Source organism: Cherax quadricarinatus, chromosome 33 (assembly GCF_038502225.1).
Source record: "Cherax quadricarinatus isolate ZL_2023a chromosome 33, ASM3850222v1, whole genome shotgun sequence".
Lineage (NCBI taxonomy): Eukaryota > Metazoa > Arthropoda > Malacostraca > Decapoda > Parastacidae > Cherax > Cherax quadricarinatus.
In genome coordinates, this window is record NC_091324.1 from 11,073,420 (window position 1) to 11,096,361 (window position 22,942).

At 42.1% G+C, this 22,942-nt stretch overlaps 1 protein-coding gene across 1 annotated transcript; it reads right to left on the bottom strand.

Moving 5' to 3' along the window:
* Nucleotides 1-6,288: 6,288 nt before the first annotated feature.
* LOC128693887 (mannan endo-1,4-beta-mannosidase) lies at nucleotides 6,289-20,737 on the bottom strand. The gene is made up of 9 exons (XM_053783751.2): nucleotides 20,663-20,737; nucleotides 20,240-20,399; nucleotides 15,632-15,873; nucleotides 15,414-15,491; nucleotides 14,595-14,683; nucleotides 12,041-12,120; nucleotides 11,551-11,708; nucleotides 8,554-8,673; nucleotides 6,289-6,798 (listed from the first exon to the last, which is right to left on the bottom strand). The coding sequence occupies exons 1-9, from the start codon at nucleotides 20,726-20,728 to the stop codon at nucleotides 6,673-6,675; spliced, it is 1,119 nt and encodes a 372-aa protein (XP_053639726.2). The 5' UTR covers nucleotides 20,729-20,737; the 3' UTR covers nucleotides 6,289-6,672.
* Between the last annotated feature and the right edge of the window lie 2,205 nt (nucleotides 20,738-22,942).

Sequence of the window (22,942 nt, forward strand, 5' to 3'; positions counted from 1 at the left end):
TTGTCCAGTTCTAATGCTATATTTATGTTGTTTTAATCTTAGTTCGAGATTTTTACCAGTTTGACCGTAATAAACTTTATCGCAAATTTTACAAGGAATCTTATAGACACATCCATCAGCATTTTGGGGGGAATAACCACAGCTCGATTGGTAGCGCACTTAGCTTACACACTGAGTATCCGTGGTTCGATCCCCTGTACGGGTTGAAACACTGGGCGTGCTTCCTTAAGACACCTGCTGTCCTTGTTCACTTAGAAGTAAATAGGTACCTGGGTGTTAGCCGACTGGTGTGGGTCGCATCATAGGAACAAAATTAACCTAAGATGCCCGAAATGCTCTGCATAACCAGGAGCTTTCTATATAGTATGTCACTGATGTCAGCTATGTCTGTATAAGTTGTATCATGTACTTGTAGAATGAAGATTATTATTATTATTATTATTATTATTATTATTATTATTATTATTATTATTATTATTATTATTATTATTATTATATAAACAGGCGGAGGCTACACCAAACGCACTGCCCCCAATAACCCCATATTTTTTTTCAAGCTAATTTGTTAATCCCTGTCATTCTTATTTTAACATTTGATAATACCTCACAAACGCCTTTTTAAAGCGTTTCTTGACAAACATCCAATGACATAAAGTTACATATTTTTTCCATGGGGGTTAATTAAATTTTTCCTTAATCTCACCTTATGGTTATTGGGAGAAGGGGAAAATATCTGGCTTGGTCGCACAGCAACTAAAATACATATGGTTATTCCTGTATTCATAAAAAAATAAACTCGCAACACTGTGAAAATGAGTGCAGTGATAAAATTGCTGATTTTATTCATGACGTTTGTTTACAGATTAATACATTAACCACAGTCCCCTCATTGAAGTAATGAAAAGGGATTGACAAATCATTATATACATATTGGATGCCATTCTAAAAAGTCTTAGGGACCAAATAGTGCCTGGGTAATAAGGGGTAATCATGCTTGATCTGATTAAGGTCAAAGCGCTTGTCATAAAGAGGGACACAGGTGGTGGTGTATGTGATAGTGTTCAACTTTATGCCAATCGTGCTTTTAATGTTTGGGAAATATACAGGGAGGTAGGCTCACTTAAGTCAAGAATTTTATAATAATAAAATATATTTATTGAAGACCATTAGTAACGTGCCAAAGTATCGGTATTAGTATCAGCGGTATTGACTAATATTGATGGTATCGGTATCGGCCAAAGTTCTGGCATCGTCCCATCCCTAAAGATCATGAAGGTGATGTAGGTAATCACAATGATAACCTATAAACATTGGTTATAGATTTCACAACGAAAATAATTTATTGTAGTCAAAACCTCTAGAATAGTGGTCCCTGACCTTTTCTGCCTGCGTGGACCACATTAAATATTCGAATGTGTGACGAGGGTCGCAACTCTAACCACAAGTTAACATAACGTAATAACCAGCATAACCTATATACCAATAGCATTAATAAGTATTATAGTCATAAAGTAAAAAATAAAAAAACAAATAAAAATCAGTACACCTCTTCACAAATCACTCATATAAATTATGATGACAAATATAATAAAGTGCAGTCGAATATAACAGTTTATTAATGTTCTATCACATACGAACTTGTTATGAATAAATAATAAGAGTCTGAAGTATCGTAACTCTCGGTAAACCAGAGGAGTAAAGCAGCAAACTGCAAGGTGCAGTGCTTGGAAATAATGTATATGGTTATTTCTACACTAAACAGTCAGGGATCAAGAAATAATAATAATAATAATAATAATAATAATAATAATAATAATAATAATAATAATAATAATAATAATAATAATAATAATCACCATGGTTGTTCAATATATTTATAGATGGAGTTGTAGGAGAAGTGAATGCTCGGGTGTTGTCAAGAGGTGTGGGGTTAAAGGATAAAGAATCGAACACAAAGTGGGAGTTGTCACAGTTGCTCTTTGCTGATGACACTGTGCTTTTGGGAGATTCTGAAGAGAAGTTGCAGAGGTTGGCTGATGAGTTTGGTAGGGTATGTAAAAGAAGGAAATTAAAAATAAATGTAGGAAAGAGTAAGGTGATGAAGATAACCAAAAATTTAGGTAACGAAAGATTGGATATCAGATTGGAGAGAGAGAGTATGGAGGAGGTGAATGTACTCAGATATTTGGGAGTGGACGTGTCAGCAGATGGGTCTATGTAAGATGAGGTGAATCATAGAAACGATGAGGGGAAAAAGGTGAGTCTCCACAGACTGAGGAGTCTGTGGAGACAAAGAACTTTGTCCATGAAAGCAAAGAGGGGAATGTATGAGAGTATAGTTATACCAACGCTTCTGTATGGGTGTGAGGCATGGGTTGTCAATATTGCAACAAAGAGAAGGGTGGAGGCAGTGGAGATGTCATGTCTGAGGGCAATGTGTGGTGTGAATATAATGCAGAGAATCCATAGTTTGGAGATTAGGAGGTGGTGTGGGATTACCAAAACTATTATTGAGAGGGCTGAGGAAGGGTTATTGAAATGGTTTGGACATGAAGAAAGGATGGAACGAAATATAATGACTTCGAGCGTGTTTAAATCTGTAGTGGAGGGAAGGCAGGGTGGGGGGTCAGCCTAGGAAAGGTTGGAGGGAGGAGGTAAGGGAGGATTTGTGTGCGAGGGCTTGGACTTCCAACAAGCATGCGTGAGCGTGTTAGATAGGAGCAAATGGAGACAAATGGTTTTTAGGACTTGACGTGCTGTTGGAGTGTAAGTAAGATAACATTTATGAAGGAATTCATGGAAACCGGCAGGCCGGACTTCAGTCATGGAGATGGGAAATACAGTGCCTGCTCTCTGAAGGGGGGGGGGTGTTAATGTTGCAGTTTTGTAAATGTAATGTAAGCATGCCTCTGGCAAGACAGTGATGGAGTGAATGATGAAAGCTTTTCTTTTTTCGGGCCATCCTGCCTTGGTGATAAACGGCCAATGTGTTAATAAATATAATAATAATAATAATAATAATAATAATAATAATAATAATAATAATAATAATAATAATAATAAATAGCTTTGTTTATATTATGAAATAATCTACAAAGTGAATAAATAAGTTGATTTGACCAAGAATTTCTTTTTCTTCTTTGGGGTTAATTCTTTACTTAATCTTTCACACATTACAGTATAACTTTGGATATTACACGTGAGCTGTCAGGGTTAAAAATGTAAATAATACAAACTGTTTTTGCTATAATGGCTAATTTATAATTTCATGCAATATTTAGAAGTGTTGCTGCGGGACTGATAGTAGTACGTCACGGTGGTACATCTGGGTGGGTCAGTGTGGTGCGTCACGGTGGTACATCTGGGTGGGTCAGTGTGGTGCGTCACGGTGGTACATCTGGGTGGGTCAGTGTGGTGCGTCACGGTGGTACATCAGGGTGGGCCAGTGTGGTGCGTCACGGTGGTACATCTGGGTGGGTCACTGTGGTGCGTCACGGTGGTACATCTGGGTGGGCCAGTGTGGTGCGTCACGGTGGTACATCAGGGTGGGCCAGTGTGGTGCGTCACGGTGGTACATCTGGGTGGGCCAGTGTGGTGCGTCACGGTGGTACATCAGGGTGGGCCAGTGTGGTGCGTCACGGTGGTACATCAGGGTGGGCCAGTGTGGTGCGTCACGGTGGTACATCTGGGTGGGCCAGTGTGGTGCGTCACGGTGGTACATCAGGGTGGGCCAGTGTGGTGCGTCACGGTGGTACATCTGGGTGGGCCAGTGTGGTGCGTCACGGTGGTACATCTGGGTGGGCCAGTGTGGTGCGTCACGGTGGTACATCTGGGTGGGCCAGTGTAGTGCGTCACGGTGGTACATCTGGGTGGGCCAGTGTGGTGCGTCACGGTGGTACATCTGGGTGGGCCAGTGTGGTGCGTCACGGTGGTACATCTGGGTGGGCCAGTGTAGTGCGTCACGGTGGTACATCTGGGTGGGCCAGTGTGGTGCGTCACGGTGGTACATCTGGGTGGGCCAGTGTGGTGTGTCACGGTGGTACATCTGGGTGGGCCAGTGTAGTGCGTCACGGTGGTACATCTGCCAGTGTGGGGTCACGGTGGAACATCTGGGTGGGCCAGTGTGGTGCGTCACGGTGGTACATCTGGGTGGGCCAGTGTGGTGCGTCACGGTGGTACATCTGGGTGGGCCAGTGTGGTGCGTCACGGTGGTACATCTGGGTGGGCCAGTGTGGTGCGTCACGGTGGTACATCTGGGTGGGCCAGTGTGGTGCGTCACGGTGGTACATCAGGGTGGGCCAGTGTGGTGCGTCACGGGGGTACATCAGGGTGGGCCAGTGTGGTGCGTCACGGTGGTACATCTGGGTGGGCCAGTGGGGTGCGTCACGGTGGTACATCAGGGTGGGCCAGTGTGGTGCGTCACGGTGGTACATCTGGGTGGGCCAGTGTGGTGCGTCACGGTGGTACATCTGGGTGGGCCAGTGTGGTGCGTCACGGTGGTACATCAGGGTGGGCCAGTGTGGTGCGTCACGGTGGTACATCTGGGTGGGCCAGTGTGGTGCGTCACGGTGGTACATCAGGGTGGGCCAGTGTGGTGCGTCACGGTGGTACATCAGGGTGGGCCAGTGTGGTGCGTCACGGTGGTACATCAGGGTGGGCCAGTGTGGTGCGTCACGGTGGTACATCTGGGTGGGCCAGTGTGGTGCGTCACGGTGGTACATCAGGGTGGGCCAGTGTGGTGCGTCACGGTGGTACATCCGGGTGGGACAGTGTGGTGCGTCACGGTGGTACATCTGGGTGGGCCAGTGTGGTGCGTCACGGTGGTACATCAGGGTGGGCCAGTGTGGTGCGTCACGGTGGTACATCAGGGTGGGCCAGTGTGGTGCGTCACGGTGGTACATCAGGGTGGGCCAGTGTGGTGCGTCACGGTGGTACATCAGGGTGGGCCAGTGTGGTGCGTCACGGTGGTACATCAGGGTGGGCCAGTGTGGTGCGTCACGGTGGTACATCAGGGTGGGCCAGTGTGGTGCGTCACGGTGGTACATCAGGGTGGGCCAGTGTGGTGCGTCACGGGGGTACATCAGGGTGGGCCAGTGTGGTGCGTCACGGTGGTACATCAGGGTGGGCCAGTGTGGTGCGTCACGGTGGTACATCAGGGTGGGCCAGTGTGGTGCGTCACGGTGGTACATCTGGGTGGGCCAGTGTGGTGCGTCACGGTGGTACATCAGGGTGGGCCAGTGTGGTGCGTCACGGTGGTACATCAGGGTGGGCCAGTGTGGTGCGTCACGGTGGTACATCTGGGTGGGCCAGTGTGGTGCGTCACGGTGGTACATCAGGGTGGGCCAGTGTGGTGCGTCACGGTGGTACATCAGGGTGGGCCAGTGTGGTGCGTCACGGTGGTACATCTGGGTGGGCCAGTGTGGTGCGTCACGGTGGTACATCAGGGTGGGCCAGTGTGGTGCGTCACGGTGGTACATCAGGGTGGGTCACTGTGGTGCGTCACGGTGGTACATCTGGGTGGGCCAGTGTGGTGCGTCACGGGGGTACATCAGGGTGGGCCAGTGTGGTGCGTCACGGTGGTACATCTGGGTGGGCCAGTGTGGTGCGTCACGGGGGTACATCTGGGTGGGCCAATGTGGTGCGTCACGGGGGTACATCAGGGTGGGCCAGTGTGGTGCGTCACGGGGGTACATCAGGGTGGGCCAGTGTGGTGCGTCACGGGGGTACATCAGGGTGGGCCAGTGTGGTGCGTCACGGTGGTACATCTGGGTGGGTCAGTGTGGTGCGTCACGGTGGTACATCAGGGTGGGCCAGTGTGGTGCGTCACGGTGGTACATCTGGGTGGGTCAGTGTGGTGCGTCACGGTGGTACATCTGGGTGGGCCAGTGTGGTGCGTCACGGGGGTACATCTGGGTGGGCCAGTGTGGTGCGTCACGGTGGTACATCTGGGTGGGCCAGTGTGGTGCGTCACGGGGGTACATCAGGGTGGGCCAGTGTGGTGCGTCACGGTGGTACATCTGGGTGGGTCAGTGTGGTGCGTCACGGTGGTACATATGGGTGGGCCAGTGTAGTGCGTCACGGTGGTACATCAGGGTGGGCCAGTGTGGTGCGTCACGGTGGTACATCTGGGTGGGTCAGTGTGGTGCGTCACGGTGGTACATCTGGGTGGGCCAGTGTAGTGCGTCACGGTGGTACATCAGGGTGTGCCAGTGTGGTGCGTCACGGTGGTACATCTGGGTGGGCCAGTGTAGTGCGTCACGGTGGTACATCTGGGTGGGTCACTGTGGTGCGTCACGGTGGTACATCTGGGTGGGTCAGTGTGGTGCGTCACGGTGGTACATCTGGGTGGGTCAGTGTGGTGCGTCACGGTGGTACATCTGGGTGGGTCAGTGTGGTGCGTCACGGTGGTACATCAGGGTGGGTCAGTGTGGTGCGTCACGGTGGTACATCAGGGTGGGTCAGTGTGGTGCGTCACGGTGGTACATCTGGGTGGGCCAGTGTGGTGCGTCACGGTGGTACATCAGGGTGGGTCAGTGTGGTGCGTCACGGTGGTACATCTGGGTGGGTCAGTGTGGTGCGTCACGGTGGTACATCTGGGTGGGTCAGTGTGGTGCGTCACGGTGGTGCTTCAAGGTGGTGCGCCAGGGTAACACGGGCAAAAGTCGTCACCAGCTACTCGACAGTGAAGTCAACAACACCGTGGTCAGTGCGGTCAACCAAGTGACCCAGAGCTGCCTGCTGTGCCTCCCGAGTGTCGGTAACTTCTCCTTGACCGTTGTAGTGCCAAGTCCATGCTCCCTGTCACCAACAATTTTTTTTTACACTATTTGCATTAAGTATATGACTATCATAGGTTTACAGTGCCGATAAATTATTAATATTTAACAAAATATAACATACCAAGCAAAATTAAATTATTTATTTCCTTCGCATTTGACACATAACTTATGAAACCATGTACGTACATATAACTAAAGACAAATAAAGATAATCTTTATTTGTTTCACTTTATTTTAGAAAAATAGATAACTCGTGGGTGTAATGTAGCTTTAAAATTTAAAAGGTTAATAAACATTTTCGTCATTTAAGCTTGAAGAAAATATGAGCCTCTTCGCACACGGACAGTTCTTGTCAGTAGTCGCCTAATCAGTCCATGTGAACCTTTTCCCTGGCCCACCATATTCGAGGGAGAATACTTTTTAAGTGATAAATATTAGCGCTGTCACATACTAAGGTATCTGGTACCAGATTTTAAAACTAGATGCTTTATGGTTATTGTTTGTCGAATAGCAATGTATTATGCACCCGTGGATACATAACTATCAAAGTTCAATAATGTATATCAAGGTTAATAATGCAAATAGCGTACAGCGATCTCGTTTCTCATACCAATAAATTAAAGCATCATAGTCTTAAAAAGTAAAATTAGATCTAGGGATCGCGCCTTCCTGTCAGCTGCCGCATTAGCCACCGACTTCATTGATCAGCTGTTATATTGAATTTTCTTTCTGGCTATTTCGTGAATGAAATTTTGGCATTTGTTCCCAGACAAATTCATCCGTTTAAATGGCAAACCTGATACAAACTACACTTATCTTGCTGGTCCATTTAAATCTGATGCATTGTAAAAAGAGTTATACACCTCAGATGCAAAACAACCACGGGGGGATTGTAGATGAATGGTTCAGAGAACCGACATGTTGTTGAATTAGACACATGTGCAACTCTTGGGTATCTTTATTGGGGAAACGTTTCGTGAAGAACAGGAGGAGAATGAGGTAATCAGTCCCTCAGCCTTGAGTCGACGTGGTCAGTCCATCAATCTTGAATAGAATAGAATTCTATTCAATAGAATAGAATTCTATTCAAGATTGATGGACTGACCACATCGACTCAAGGCTGAGGGACTGATTACCTCATTCTCCTCCTGTTCTTCAATTCTATTCAAGATTGATGGACTGACCACATCGACTCAAGGCTGAGGGACTGATTACCTCATTCTCCTCCTGTTCTTTAAGTTTCTCCTTTGTATGGACTGATGAAGCCACTGTGTGGCGAAACGTTTCCCCAATAAAGATACCCAAGAGTTGCACATGTGTCTAATTCAACAACCACGGGGGGAGTAGAATAATAGCTCTAGGCCTTTCGTGTTGCAATCAACACATCATCAGGAGCTTGCAAAATTGCAGAAAAGAGGAGGGGTTCTAGCAAATAACGTTCCCAGAGGACCGCCTTTACTGTAGATCTGGGAACGTTATTTGCTAGAACCCCTCCTCTTTTCTGCAATTTTGCAAGCTCCTGTTGATGTGTTGATTACAACACGAAAGGCCTAGAGCTATTAATCATTCCCCCCGTGGTTGTTTTGCATCTTGTATCGCTTGGTTTGCGAAATTTGCTTAACACCTCAGATGTTAACAGGGGAAAGGTGTTAAGTCCTTTCAGAATTAATCACAAGTTAAACTACATATTACATCATTAATAACACACATTCTACGCTAACTATGAGTAACAACTTAGTGTGACTTTCTGCAATTTAAAACTAATGATACTTACAGAATATCCATGGGTGTAGGCATACTCCAAGAGGTCTGGTAGTGACATCCCGGCCGCGCGGACAGAGCAAAACTCTCCAATTACATTAGGTTTGTCAAGATTGTAGTCAGAGGCATCCACCTATAAATATTAAGGTAGAATAGTCTTAATACCGCTATATACAGAACCACACACCCCGAATAGGCAGAACTTGCCATCTTGGCTTAAATAGCAACGCTCATCTTGCCATATAGGACAATTGAAAATTTGTGTATGCAATAATTTCGCCAAAATCATTTTGAACCTAACAAAAAAAATATATTTGATTGTGTTTGTTTAGTACTAAATTATTGTAAACTTATTTAAAATATATTTAGTTGGGTTAGGCTAAAATAAATTGCTCTTGTTATAATAAGTTTTCTAAGATTCTTTTGTTGCAAAATTAAACATTTTTTACGTTAACATTAATGAAAAAATATATCTTTAAACGTATAAGATATATATATACATATATATATATATATATATATATATATATATATATATATATATATATATATATATATATATATATATATATATATATATATATATATATATATATATATATATATATATATATATATATATATATATATATATATGTCGTGCCGAATAGGCAGAACTTGCGATCTTGACTTAAATAGCAACGTTCATCTTGCCATATAGGAAAAGTGAAAATTTGTGTATGCAATAATTTCGCCAAAATCATTCTGAACCAAACGAAAAAAATATATTTCATTGTGTTTGTTTAGTATTAAATTATTGTAAACAAATTTAAAATATATTTAGTTGGGTTAGAGTAAAATAAATTGCGCTTGTTATAATAAGGTTAGGTAAGTTTTCTAAGTTCCTTTTGGTGCAAAATTCTAAATTTTTACATCAACATTAATGAAAAAAATATATCTTTAAACGTATAAGAAAATTTTAGAAAGGACTTAATTTTAAATGAGTTCTTGCTAATTGACCAGTTTGACATATTCGGCACGACATATATATATATATATATATATATATATATATATATATATATATATATATATATATATATATATATATATATATAGATACATAGGGATTGGTAGAGAGCGTGAATAGCTCTTTCTATAAAGGGAAGGGGGAAGACAAAAGAGATTGTAAAAATTATAGCGTAAAATATATAGTAAGGTTATTATTAAAAGAACTGGAGGTAAAACAGAGAGCAGGATTGCAGATGAACAAGGAGGCATTAGAATGGGTAGGGGATGTGTAGCTCAAGTGTTTACATTGAAGCATATATGTGAGCAGTATTTAGATAAGGGTAGGAAAGTTTTCATTGCATTTATGGATCTAGAAAAGGCATATGATAGAGTTGATAGGGGAGCAATGTAGCAGACGTTGCAAGTGTACAGAATAGGTAGCAAGTTACTAAATGTTGTAAAGAGTTTTTATGAGGATACTGAGGCTCAGGTTAGGGTATGTAGGAGAGAAGGAGATTATTTCCCAGTAAAAGTAGGTCTTAGACAGGGATGTGTAATATCACCATGGTTGCTTAACATATTTTTAGATGGGGTTGGGGAGAGGGGTGGGATTAACATATAGGGAATCAAATACAAAATGGTAGTTGACACAGTTACTTTTTGCTTATGATACTGTGCTTTTGGGAGATTCTAAAGAAAAGTTACAAAGGTTAGTGGACGAGTTTGGGAGGGTGTGTAATGGTAGAAAGTTGAAAGTGAACATAGATAAGTGTAAAGTGATGAGGGTATCAAACGATTTAGATAAAGAAAAGTTGGATATCACATTGGATGGAGTATGGAAGAAGTGAATGTGTTCAGATATTTGGGAGTTGACTTGTCAGCAGAGGGGTTTATGAAGGATGAGGTTAACTATAGAATTGATAAAGGCAAAAAGGTGATTAGTGCATCGAGGTGTCTATGGAGACAAAAAAAAAAAAAAACGTTATCCGTGGAGGCAAAGAAAGGAATGTACGAGAGTGTAGTGGTACCAACACTCTTATATAGGTGTGAAGCATGGGTTGTAAATGCTGCAGCAAGGAGGAGGCTGGAGGCAGTGGAGATGTGTCTAAGGGCAATGTGTGTAGAAAATATTATGGAGAGAATTCGTAGTGTGGAAATTAGGAGGTGGAGTTACTAAAAGTATTAATCAGAAGGTTGAAGAGGGGTTGTTGAGGCGGTTTCGTCATTTAGAGAGAATGAAACAAAGTAGAATGAATTGGAGACCGTATAAATCTGTAGGGAAAGGAAGATGGGGTAGGGGTCGTCCTAGGAAAGGATGGAGAGAGAGGGTAAAGATTTTGTGGGCAAGGGGCCTGGACTTCCAGCAAGCGTGCATGAGTATGTTAGATTGGAGTGAATGAATACGAATGGTTTTTAGGACCTGATGAGCTGTTGGAGTGTCAGCAGGGTAATATTTTGTGAATTGATTCAGGGAATCCGGTTAGCCGGACTTGAGTCCTGGAGGGGAAAGTACAACGCCTGCACTTTAAAGAAAGTGTCGTATCTGGGCGCCTCTGCAAAGACAGTGATTATCTATGAATGATGGTGAAAGTGTTAAACGATGAAAGTTTTTCTTTCTTTTAGGGTTTTTCTTTCTTTTTGGGTAACCCTGCCTCGGTGAGAAACGGCCGACGTGTTAAAAAAAAGGCAAATATACTGAAAAAAGCCTCACTGAGAGGCAGAAATATACATTTGCTTTACTTTCGTCACGTGAGTTAATTTGTGTCACTGGCAGATGTTGTGAGTAATAACCCTCCACACACGCACACACACACACACACACAAACAAATGAGAGGTCGGTCGTTTGGGTCATTATGTACACGATGTGCACTAAAGGAAAAAAATCAACTTGGGAGTGAGTATTAATGAATTTTCTTCTTGTCTTAACGTCTGCATACACTTTCACGAGGTTAAGTATATGCCAAATTCCATCAAGACAATGAATAATTATTGGAAATGATATCTTATACAAATACTCACAGTGAAGGGTGCGCCATTGGTCCAGGCACCTTGCCAGTCATAGCTGTGCATCTGGTAATAGTCAAGTTGGGCGCCCGAGCCGCCTGCGGCTTGGTTGAGACATGCATCTGTGTAATGGTTGTGAGAGCTGGGAAAGACGTCATTCTGCGAGAATTGACCTGCAGATACAATAGTCATATATTAATGTAGTCAAGGGTTTTGATTAATATTGTCAAAGGTTTTTGCCTTTACGTGAACTAATTATATGAGCTGTTTAATATTTGTATTCAGAAAAATCATATGCTTTCCGTATTTCACTAATATCATGTTAATGTTTTAATAATATAAAAACAGGAACACTGTAGGAGGTTTACTGGCCCATACAACTAGCCCAGTTTTTACCTTTTAAAATATAACATTGTTACACTAAAAATTGAGTTAATTAATCTGTAATCACTGACTACAGGAAAATATTGTGGCTTGTGATGGAGACTGAGTTGCAGGGACTTACTCCAAGAGCCAATAGTGAGGAGGGTCGCAGGGTCGACAGCGCGAACAGCCTGGTTCTGAAGGCCAATAAACCTAAGCCATCTGTCGAAGAGAAAACTTATGTTAATTAAACACTAGCGAAAAGTCAGTGTTCAAGATGTTCTGATGAACTATATAACTATCATATATGATGATATGAGGAAGAGTTGTATGAACCGTGAACTACCAGACAGGATGGGACTTACACAGACGACAACAAGGAAATGAGTGAAATATTGAAATCCCAGTACGACTCTGTGTTTAGTGAACCACTAATCGGTCTGAGGATCGACGACCCAAATGATTTCTTCATGAATGAGCCTCAAAACTCCATAAATGTATGCCAGATTTCCGACATTACCCTAACTCCGATAGATTTCGAAAAAGCCATTGACAACATGCCTATGCACTCAGCCCCGGGCCCAGACTCGTGGAACTCTGTTTTCATTAAGAACTGCAAGAAACCCCTCTCGCGTGCCCTAAGTACACTATGGAGGAGGAGCTTGGACATGGGTGAAATTCCACAGTCACTTAAAACAACGGATATAGCCCCGCTCCATAAAGGTGGCAGCAAAGCATTAGCTAAGAACTATAGACCAATAGCTCTGACGTCCCACATCATAAAAATCTTTGAAAGAGTGCTAAGAAGCAGGATTGCAAATCACCTGGATTCCCAAAATCTGCACAATCCAGGGCAACATGGGTTCAGGGCAGGTCGCTCCTGTCTCTCACAACTACTGGATCACTATGACATGGCCTTGGATGCACTGGAAGAAAATCAGAATGCAGATGTAATATACACAGACTTTGCAAAAGCATTTGACAAATGCGATCATGGCGTAATAGCCCATAAAATACGTGCTAAAGGAATAACTGGGAAAGTGGGGAGATGGATCTTCAACTTCCTAACAAATCGAACACAAAGAGTAGTGGTCAACAGAGTTAAATCGGAGGCTGCCATAGTGAAGAGCTCTGTTCCACAAGGCACAGTACTCGCCCCCATCTTATTCCTTATCCTCATATCAGACATAAACAGAGATATACACCACAGCACCGTATCATCCTTTGCGGATGATACTAGGATCTGCATGAGGCTGTCATCTGCTGAGGACGCGGTTAACCTCCAAGAAGATATAAACAAAGTTTTCCAGTGGGCAACGGTAAACAATATGATGTTCAATGAGGACAAATTCCAACTACTCCGTTATGGAAAACTGGAGGAGATAATAACTAGAACAGAGTATACTACTGACTCCGGCCATACAATAGAGCGGAAAAATAATGTAAGGGACCTGGGAGTAGTAATGTCTGAGGATCTCACTTTCAAGGATCACAACAGTGTCACGATCGCACGTGCAAAGAAAATGATAGGATGGATAATGAGAACTTTCAAAACGAGAGATGCCAAGCCCATGATGATCCTTTTCAAATCACTTGTTCTCTCTAGGCTGGAATACTGCTGTACATTAACATCTCCATACAAAGCAGGTGAAATCGCAGATCTAGAGAGTGTACAGAGATCCTTTACTGCACGTATAAGTTCTGTCAAGCACCTTAACTACTGGGAACGCTTGAAAGCACTTGACTTGTACTCGTTGGAACGCAGGAGGGAGAGATATATCATAATCTACACTTGGAAAATCTTGGAAGGAATGGTCCCAAATCTGCACACAGAAATCACTCCCTACGAAAGTAAAAGACTGGGCAGGCGATGCAAAATGCCGCCAATAAAAACGTAGGGGCGCCATTGGTACACTAAGAGAAAACACCATAAGTGTCCGGGGCCCAAAACTGTTCAACAGCCTCCCATCAAGCATTAGGGGAATTGCCAATAAACCCCTGGCTGCCTTCAAGAGAGAGCTGGACAGATACCTAAAGTCAGTGCCGGATCAGCCGGGCTGTGGCTCGTACGTCGGACTGCGTGCGGCCAGCAGTAACAGCCTAGTTGATCAGGCCCTGATCCATCGGGAGGCCTGGTCGTGGACCGGGCCGCGGGGGCGTTGATCCCCGGAATAACCTCCAGGTAACCTCCTCCAGGTAACCAGGTAACCATCTTATGAGAATGAAGTGAACATGTTACCCCCTGTATCCTCAACATTATTTCAGTTTTAACCAGAATTCATACCTGAGTTGAAAATTATGTGCAACGTGTTCTGGGACAACAGTGAGGCCTGTCATAGTCTTTGGACTCGATTTGAGTTCTAGGTAAAATAAATTTCACACACTAAGTAGGCAGCTCACTGTCCATACAATTCCCTTCTATTTATATTGCTAGCCACACCAGTATGATTTTTTCATATATTACAAAATGCATAAATAAAAATGTTTAAAACCTTTTAAGTTTGCTGAAATTAAGATATGCGAAACTGATAGGAAATTAACACGTTTATTTAGCCTAAAAGTACACAGTAACTGTGCTAAATACTCCGAAACTTTTTAATAAATAACCACCGTTGCTTACTCGTCTATATTTTCTATACTAACATTAATTATAGCTACAACACTGTCCATTCTCTCCCTAACACCTAGCCACTCGCCTCTCCATGGGAATGTTTACACCAGTCCAGCCGGCGCCTTGTTGACCGATGGCGGTGGTGTCATAACATGGGTCGCTGTTGCTCTCCACCTGTAACAGAACACCCGTTATCCATCCAGTCTGGCAGATTCCTCAGTCAAATAATGGAAAAAAAATCTTGTTTAAGAGTACGAATGCAAGAGGAAAGACTGGGTGGAGGATAAAATAGTCAAGAAGAGAAGGGCACACAAATAACACGCACATTTGTAAATGGTCCAAGTTGGACCGAAACGTCGTCGTAAGCTCCTCTCTTCTATGTACGGGTTATTTGTGTATTGTTTCAGTCACGGTATTGTGCCTTTTATTGTTATTTAAGAAGAGAAGGGACAGCTGGAGGTAATAAATATTCCTAAATCTTTAAATAATATTTAAATGGTAAGTACAAAAAATATTTACTTGAATTTTTTAAATATAATGTAAACTAAACATACTAATGTGAAATTTGCTTAACCCATTTTTTTTTGTTATCACAAATGAAGAGGTGGATGGACAGTGTAACATTTATCCTGCCAGAGTATGAAGACTAACTGTGGTGACTTAACTAGCACACATAGTGGGTGTGGCCTGGACCACCATGTCTGGTGTCGTCTTGACAACCAGATATGGCGAGGTCTTGACCACCTGTCTACCGTGGTGTCTTGAAGACCAAGTATGGCGTGGTTATGATAATCAGGTCTGCTGTGGTCTTGACGACCAGGTCTGTTGTGGTCTTGACGACCAGGTCTGGCACTCGTGCACCTGTGGAGTTGCAATGTGAGAGCACTAGAGCACAGGCACCCACCTTCACTGATCCCTCGGGTTCGTTGACGGCCTCGACTGATGCCAGGGCAGGATGTCCCTTGATCTTTTCCATCAGTGGCTGCCAGGGAAAACTGTCATTAATAAACACAGCTTTGTACAGCCTTTCAAAAACTGAATCAATAATGCTAGATGTTCTGGCAGACATTTTTACTATACATAATATGTTCAATATATATTCTTGAAACTCTGATTATTCACTGTAAGACAGTTTTGTATGTAGGATTCGATCTTGGTGTCGTCCTGCAACATATCAATGGTTTTCTGGTAAGAGAGAGCAGCGCCGTTCCACAAACACAGATTGACCAGCACGCCGCTCTGTTCTCCAGCGTCCAGTAAGCTCAAAACATCGCTCTCGAAGTCACCCGTTCTGTCACAGGCGGTGACGAAGCCGTTCTCGTCAAAAGAAGGGGTGTTTTGTCCTTCCACGTGGACCCACACCCCTGAGAGATACAATATAGGGTAAAGAAATAAAATTTATATTAAAATTACCAGCTGTAAATACTTGGATTCGTATACTGGAATAATCAATATTCACAACTCATTGTAAATGTGCACCAACTCTTAGTATTGTTGAATCACTATCAAAAGTAGATGTGTTCCCGACAAGAGGAAACAAACAAAATTCCAGAAATCAAAAAAATATATTATTCAATATCAAATTCATTAGTGGCATGGGCCTCAAATAACTAAGTAGATTGAAGTCAAACAAGTCACTGGGTCCTTTTGAGCTGTTTTCAAGGGATATACATTAATATAAGGAGGAACTTAGCAAACCATCAGTCTCTTCAACATATCACTACAAAAGAGTATCATACTGGATAAATGTAAAATGTAAAATGTGATACCTAGTTATGAAGAGGGAGTTAAGTACTTATCTTCAAATTATAAACCAGTCAACCTGATCTCAATTAGGAAAGTTGATGGGATCAAGAATTGCTATTGCAATTCGTAACACTTTCAGAGATATAATCTGATCAACGAATCTCAATAGAGTTTTACAAAAGAGCGTTCTTGCCTTACGAAATTACTGACCTTTGTCACTAAGACATTCAATATGGTAAAGAATACGATATTGTGTATATGGACTTCAGTAAGGAATCTGATAAAGTTCCACACAATAGACAGGTTAAGAAAGTAGCAGCACACGGTACAGAAATTATCTCCTGGGTCGAGGTACTACTAGCCGATAAGCAACCCTTTACCGGTCCTGCCCGGTAAAGGGAGCAGAACGGGGACCCGTTACGTGTGGTGTACCACAGCGTTCAGTGTTAGTACCAAATTTGTTCACAATCTACATAAACTACATAGATGAGGGAATAAATGGCGATATAAGTTTGCTGATGACATATAGAACGTCAATAATATCTGAAAGAGGAAACTAGGAAGCTACAGGCTGACCTGGCTACATTGATTTTGTGGTCGGAGAGGTGGCAGACGTAGTTTAATGCAAACAGGTGTAAGGTTCTAGTCCCAGGAAAACAAAATATCTGTGGAACATGTAAGCTTAATAAGTAAATCTTAATCAAAGTGAATGCGAAAAGATTTCGGAGTTCTGTTCAGCAGAAAGCCAAGGTTAATGGTACATAAGTGTTCTAAATATAGCTACTATAATTCTTGGCTTCATATCAAAAAGTATAAACGAAGTCTTAAGGTCATATTTCAACTTTATATATCTTTGATTACGCGCGCTGATTCCCACAATAAAGAGCGAACATAAATGCGCGGGCAAATAAACAGAAGGATAACGAAGTTGACTCTATGTATCAGAATCCTTTCCTACGAAGATAGGTGGACGGCATGAATTTGCACTCTCTGGAAAGACATAAAATTAGGAAAAATATGACTGAAATGTACAAATGGGAAACAAGAATAAATAGAGGACATAAACTCCCAGACTGTGTCATTGAGCAAGAACTAAGTTGGACGGGTACATGAACGGGCGTGGGTAGTTGAGTTCAACCACTGCAGTAGTCCAATAGCCTTACTGCGGTGTTTTTTCTTGTCTCACTGTGAGATCCGAGAGAGGTATTCCCTGTATCACGTAACCCAAGCCACTCGTACTTCGACGTAAGCAAGAGGTCTAGTAGTTGTATCTCAAAACTCTCACAGTTTAGTTTCTTAAGAAGTCTAGCACCGGTAGTTTGACGCCATCAAAAAACTCAGGGCCAACATCTTGGAAAGTACCAAGAGCAGGAACTAAATCAAGTCAAACGTTAAAAATATGATAACGCATAATCGAAACTAGGCTAGCTAGAGTAATTACTATAAGTGCCATATCATAAAAATTAATATCCTAATCTTAATGGAATTCAAGGACATTGTTTTCCTACGCAAGATATGCTAGAACTTAGCATTTTATAAGCGTAAAATTAAAAGCTTGAATAAACTGAATTTTCTTAGACTGACATAAGGTGAAAGGTCAAAAAATGAAAGCTTCTAAGCCACTAGGGAGGGGGGGGGGAATAGCATAAAAAATAGTATGTCGTAGAATTAAGGCTATATGATGCTCTTTTTATTTTTTTCAATTAGATACCAGAATTCTTTAATTCTCCAGAAGGGTAAGTATCGCAAGAAAACTTCATGCGATACTTACCCAATAAGAAATCAAACCTTCCAACTCTGAAGTCTGAAGCCGATCAGAAGAGATATTGTTAAGTCATCATGCAGAAACAGACTTCTAGGAAGAAAAATTCTGACAACCACTATAGGCATTCCCTTTTTGAGGATACATAATACAGAAACAAAACAATACAGATATATACCCTCGTTTCAGCAAGTATTTAAAAAAAAATCACATTAACATTACACTTTTTTCTATAAATGATACAGATGAAGGGAGAATAAATACTCGTGAGCATCCATAATTCTGCTAGTTGCACTGAACGTTTCTAAGGTACTTTCACAACACGAGTCGCCATCGCTTCCAGCACTTCAGTAAAGGATCTAACCAGGACAAAATCAAGGCACCACGAACCAGTCAACGCAGGGGTTTACACTATACCCTGTGGAGGCTGCGACAAGATTTATGTAGGTGAAACAGCAAGAAACCTCGACACCCGCCTCAATGAACACATTTATGCCTTTAGGAACGATAACGTGAACAACGCCTGAGTACAACACCGGAATTCCACCAATCATCTCATGAAATTCAGGGACGCCCGATTAGTGACCAAAGAAACTAATTTCCGCAGACGCAAGTGCCTTGAATCATCACTAATCGCTATTTTTAATACAGTTAAACAAAACAAAGGCAGCTTCACCATCTCCGAAGTCTTGGCAAGAATCCTCCTGAAAACTGTAAACCCTGCCATCACATAGTCTCTCCTGCTAATACTACACAAGCATTTTACAGAGGATGAACACTGAAACAGGCCTTCTCCAATTCAACCTCCAATAGAAATATTTGTCTAACTTATTTTTATGCTACCCAAGTAATAGCTTTTATATCCTTTTACTCATGTGCAAATTAATTGTATTATTACTACTACTACTACAACTTATATCACTACTACTACTACTAACACCACTAGTATTACACCTCACTCTAAGCCTATATATACACCCTCTGTGTCCATGTACTGTTTGTAACGGCCTGACAAAGCTCCTGGAGAGCGAAACGTTGCCATAATAAAAATGTCACATTAGTTGCACTTTACATATTGTCGGTTATTCTACCAACAGTATTACAAAAAAAATCACGTCAACATTACACTTTTTTTCTATAAATGATACAGATGAAGGAAGAATAAATACTCGTGAGCATCTATAATTCTGCTAGTTTGCAATATTTTGGGGACATTAAAAAGAATTTGCTCGGTGAAACCACGACACTGATGTCATGGCTTCACAAGTAACTGGAGTCATCTTCTTCCTTAGATCGAGCCTAACTGCCTTAAATTCCCCAGGCATTTAATGCCCCTTGCGGATTTGGCGCTTCTCAGTAAATAATAATAATAATAATAATAATAATTCTTACATCAGTTTTCAAGGTAATTTTGGATAAGCTCTTTGCTTATATTCTCCAGATTCAGTTATCGGAACATATGGTCTACAAACAAGGTTTTCCCTCATCTGAAGCAACTTGGGCACTTGATTTGTATGCATGGTACTGTGAACTGCCTCAAATGACATCGATAGTACAAGCTAACAGATTTATGAAGCCTTAGTCTATAGACTTCCATCTTTTACAGTAAGATTCCTAAATTTTGTGGCTTTATTTTTATATATGCGAATCTGGATTGTTTTAATTTTTGGTAATATTTCTGTTTCTCAGTGGATCAAATTCTCAGTTTTATTATAAGAACTATATAACATAATCAAGTGTCTTCTGTAATCGGACATTCTTTTTTAAGTTTACCTGGAGAGGGTTCCGGGGGTCAACGCCCCCGCGGCCCGGTCTGAGACCAGGCCTCATGGTGGATCAGGGCCTAATCAACCAGGCTGATAATGCTGGCCGCACGCAACCCGACGTACGAACCACAGCCCGGTTGGTCAAGTACTGACTACAGATATGAGAAAAATCTGAGAACATCATGGGCTGCTAATATCAAACAGCTGATAACGAAGTACTGAGTAGATAAACAATATGAAGAACCCTGTTGGTTTCTCGTAGGTATCTGAAAATTTCAATTGCCTATAACTTACACATGATAATACTCTAAAACCTAAAAATGATGAAATAACCGCTTAAGAACTTACGTCTACACTGTGAAGTGATATAATTAAACAATGCAAAATCTAGTTGAAGAAATGTAAAATACGTGAGGAGTCTTACATCAGAGACGAGTGTATATAAAAATTACTCACTGATGGAGTTGCCGCCGGAGCTACCGATCTCGTGGACCCAGGTCTCCAGAGTGCCATCGTAGGCGCCGTTACCAAAGTCGTAGCCGTAGTTGTTCCAGGCGATGTTGGCACCGTTCAGAAACACTTTTTCTCCTCCGTATGTAAGATCCGTACCAGACACCTGTTAGTAGAACGATAGAAAATCAGCAGTGACCTGCAGTTACTCACAATTAACATATGTAAAAAAAAAATTATGAAAATAAAAGATATTGTGAAGGCAGCCACGAATATTCACAAGCAGTAGCAGAAAGTAACAATAAAACCTGTCCATTTCTGTGACAAGAAATATTTCTGGTAAAGGGATTGCGAAAACTCGCCATCATAATGGACCACGATTCGAATCTCCGTTCATTCTTATGTTTATTCGTATACATCATTTCTTACCGCAAGCCTTTTAGCAGTGGTGGAGCCCAGTAGGGCCAGGAGAGTGAGGAGCAGCATGACAACCATCACAGCAGCTACAGGCGACGACTGAATTACACTCAGATACCTCTTCTTATATACGTATCCATCCCCCGTTACCTCTCCCCCACAGCATCACCTGTAGTACGACCAGTCAACATCCACAAGACCCATCCTTAGGTGGCTTAAATAGGTGTTAGTCACCAGTTCGCAAATTAATTGGGCCACAAAATTTTAAATTTTCATGTACTCAAACTATTCAGCTAGAATAATAATGTTAATTAATACGAGATCACGAAAGTGCCGACTTGTGGGTGCCAGATATGGTCTATTAACGTAGATAACTAATTAGCAAGAATATTTTTTATTGTTTATTTATGTTACAGTGGTAAACAATCCACCTCTGCTTACTGTAATATATGTAGTTTTAAACACTGTTATTAATGTATGATATTTTATGCTTTCATTTTAAATATTAATATTTCTTTATGTCTTTTAAAGAGAATAAAGAAAAAAAAATATATCGAAACAATTATGCTGTAGCAACCACTGGTCAAGATCACTCACTGCATTAAACGGAGGGTCATTTTGAGAAATTACTATACAGTGATCTTTTGTTTTTTTAATGTGATGTTTAACCAATGAAATGGTCATCATCTGATTAAAATCCATGTGAGAAGACAATTATCATGTTTCCTGATAAACAAAATACCACCACCATGCAAACTGTATGGAAGTTCAGTGAGGGGGAGGGCATTAATTTTAAAAGGGTGGATCGGTAAGCTAGCGGAATGCCTCGGTCAGATGACCAAACGCTCCAGCGGCGGGTCATAATATGGCTAAGATCCGAATCTGGAAACTCTTGTCCTGACAAACCTTACCTAACCTAGTGAGGGGAGCGAATTAAAATGGGGTCAACTGAAGTACAACCGAAGAAGTAATTCATAGATTATCTGATTCATTGTTGAACTCAAGATCAAGATTCAAACCTAGGATCCCCGAAAAGCATGATCACCTGGAAAAGCTTCCAGAGAGGGGGTGAAATTAAACGTTATGCTGCCCCCTTTGAGATAGCAAAAAGACTTGCCTGAAGGGAAGATACCACAGGTTGCCTACCACAGCAGATCAACAGATGTCGAACCATCTTTACTATGAAAAAGTTGCTCAATTGATGACATTATTACCAAAGAGAATTTCCACAGTTGAAGTCGCTTCTGAAATTTCAAGAAAGTCAGTGAGGCAACTTTTACATTAATCCACTATTTATGAGGCAAAGTACATTTTTTGTAAGAAAACAAATAAGTACTTGAGGCTAAAACACGAGAGGCTCATACGTAATGCACTGAACTGAGAGGAGAACACCTGGAAAGTTGCAGTCAGGAAAATGGACAGAAGAATGCTTAAGAATGCAGGTCACTACCACATGTCTTGTTGCTGTCTGTACACAAAGGGTCAATTGCTACCACAGTCAGCAGATGCTAATGAGGCTAAACATGAGGCTTCGGAGAAATAGTAATATTGAACTGTTTGCATTTATCAGTGTGAAAAATGTCTGTTAGTCTGGTTGCAGTGCCTCTGATGGACCTCACATTACCTGTCACCCAGGTGAAAGCATCGACATTGTACTTCACGTTTTATTTTTTCCGGGTAACAAGGTAAGACTCCTATATCCTGGTAACCTTTCTATTTGTATTGTTGCAAAAGGCATATCATGCATTTAAAAAAGAATTGCAGATGACAAAAGTCAGCCAGGAATGAGAACAGTATGAACAACTCAGCACTGATGATAGATGATGACAAGAATGAAGTTGACAGCTACACAGTGCTGCCTAAAATAACAGAATGGTGAAGAGGATATTTAATGAATGACCTACACTGTCATAAATGAATAAACTAAAGACCGAGGAAAAATACATGTACCTGGAGTTTACCTGGAGAGTGTTCGGGGGTCAACGCCCCCGCGGCCCGGTCTGTAACCAGGCCTCCTGGTGGATCAGAGCCTGATTAACCAGGCTGTTACTGCTGGCTGCACGCAAACAAACGTACGAGCCACAGCCCGGCTGGTCAGGTACCGACTTTAGGTGCTTGTCCAGTGCCAGCTTGAAGACTGCCAGGGGTCTATTGGTAATCCCCCTTATGTATGCTGGGAGGCAGTTGAACAGTCTCGGGCCCCTGACACTTATTGTATGGTCTCTTAACGTGCTAGTGACACCCCTGCTTTTCATTGGGGGGATGTTGCATCCTCTGCCAAGTCTTTTTCGT

What these genes read in the sequence shown, in the direction of transcription:
- LOC128693887 (XM_053783751.2), bottom strand. Translation starts at nt 20,728, where the DNA reads ATGGTTGTCATGCTGCTCCTCACTCTCCTGGCCCTACTGGGCTCCACC. An exon ending in CCACTGCTAAAAGGCTTGCG is followed by an intron (nt 20,400 to 20,662) that starts GTAAGAAATGAT and finishes TTCTACTAACAG; the next exon opens with GTGTCTGGTACGGATCTTAC. An exon ending in CCTCACTATTGGCTCTTGGA is followed by an intron (nt 11,709 to 12,040) that starts GTAAGTCCCTGC and finishes TTGTATCTGCAG; the next exon opens with GTCAATTCTCGCAGAATGAC.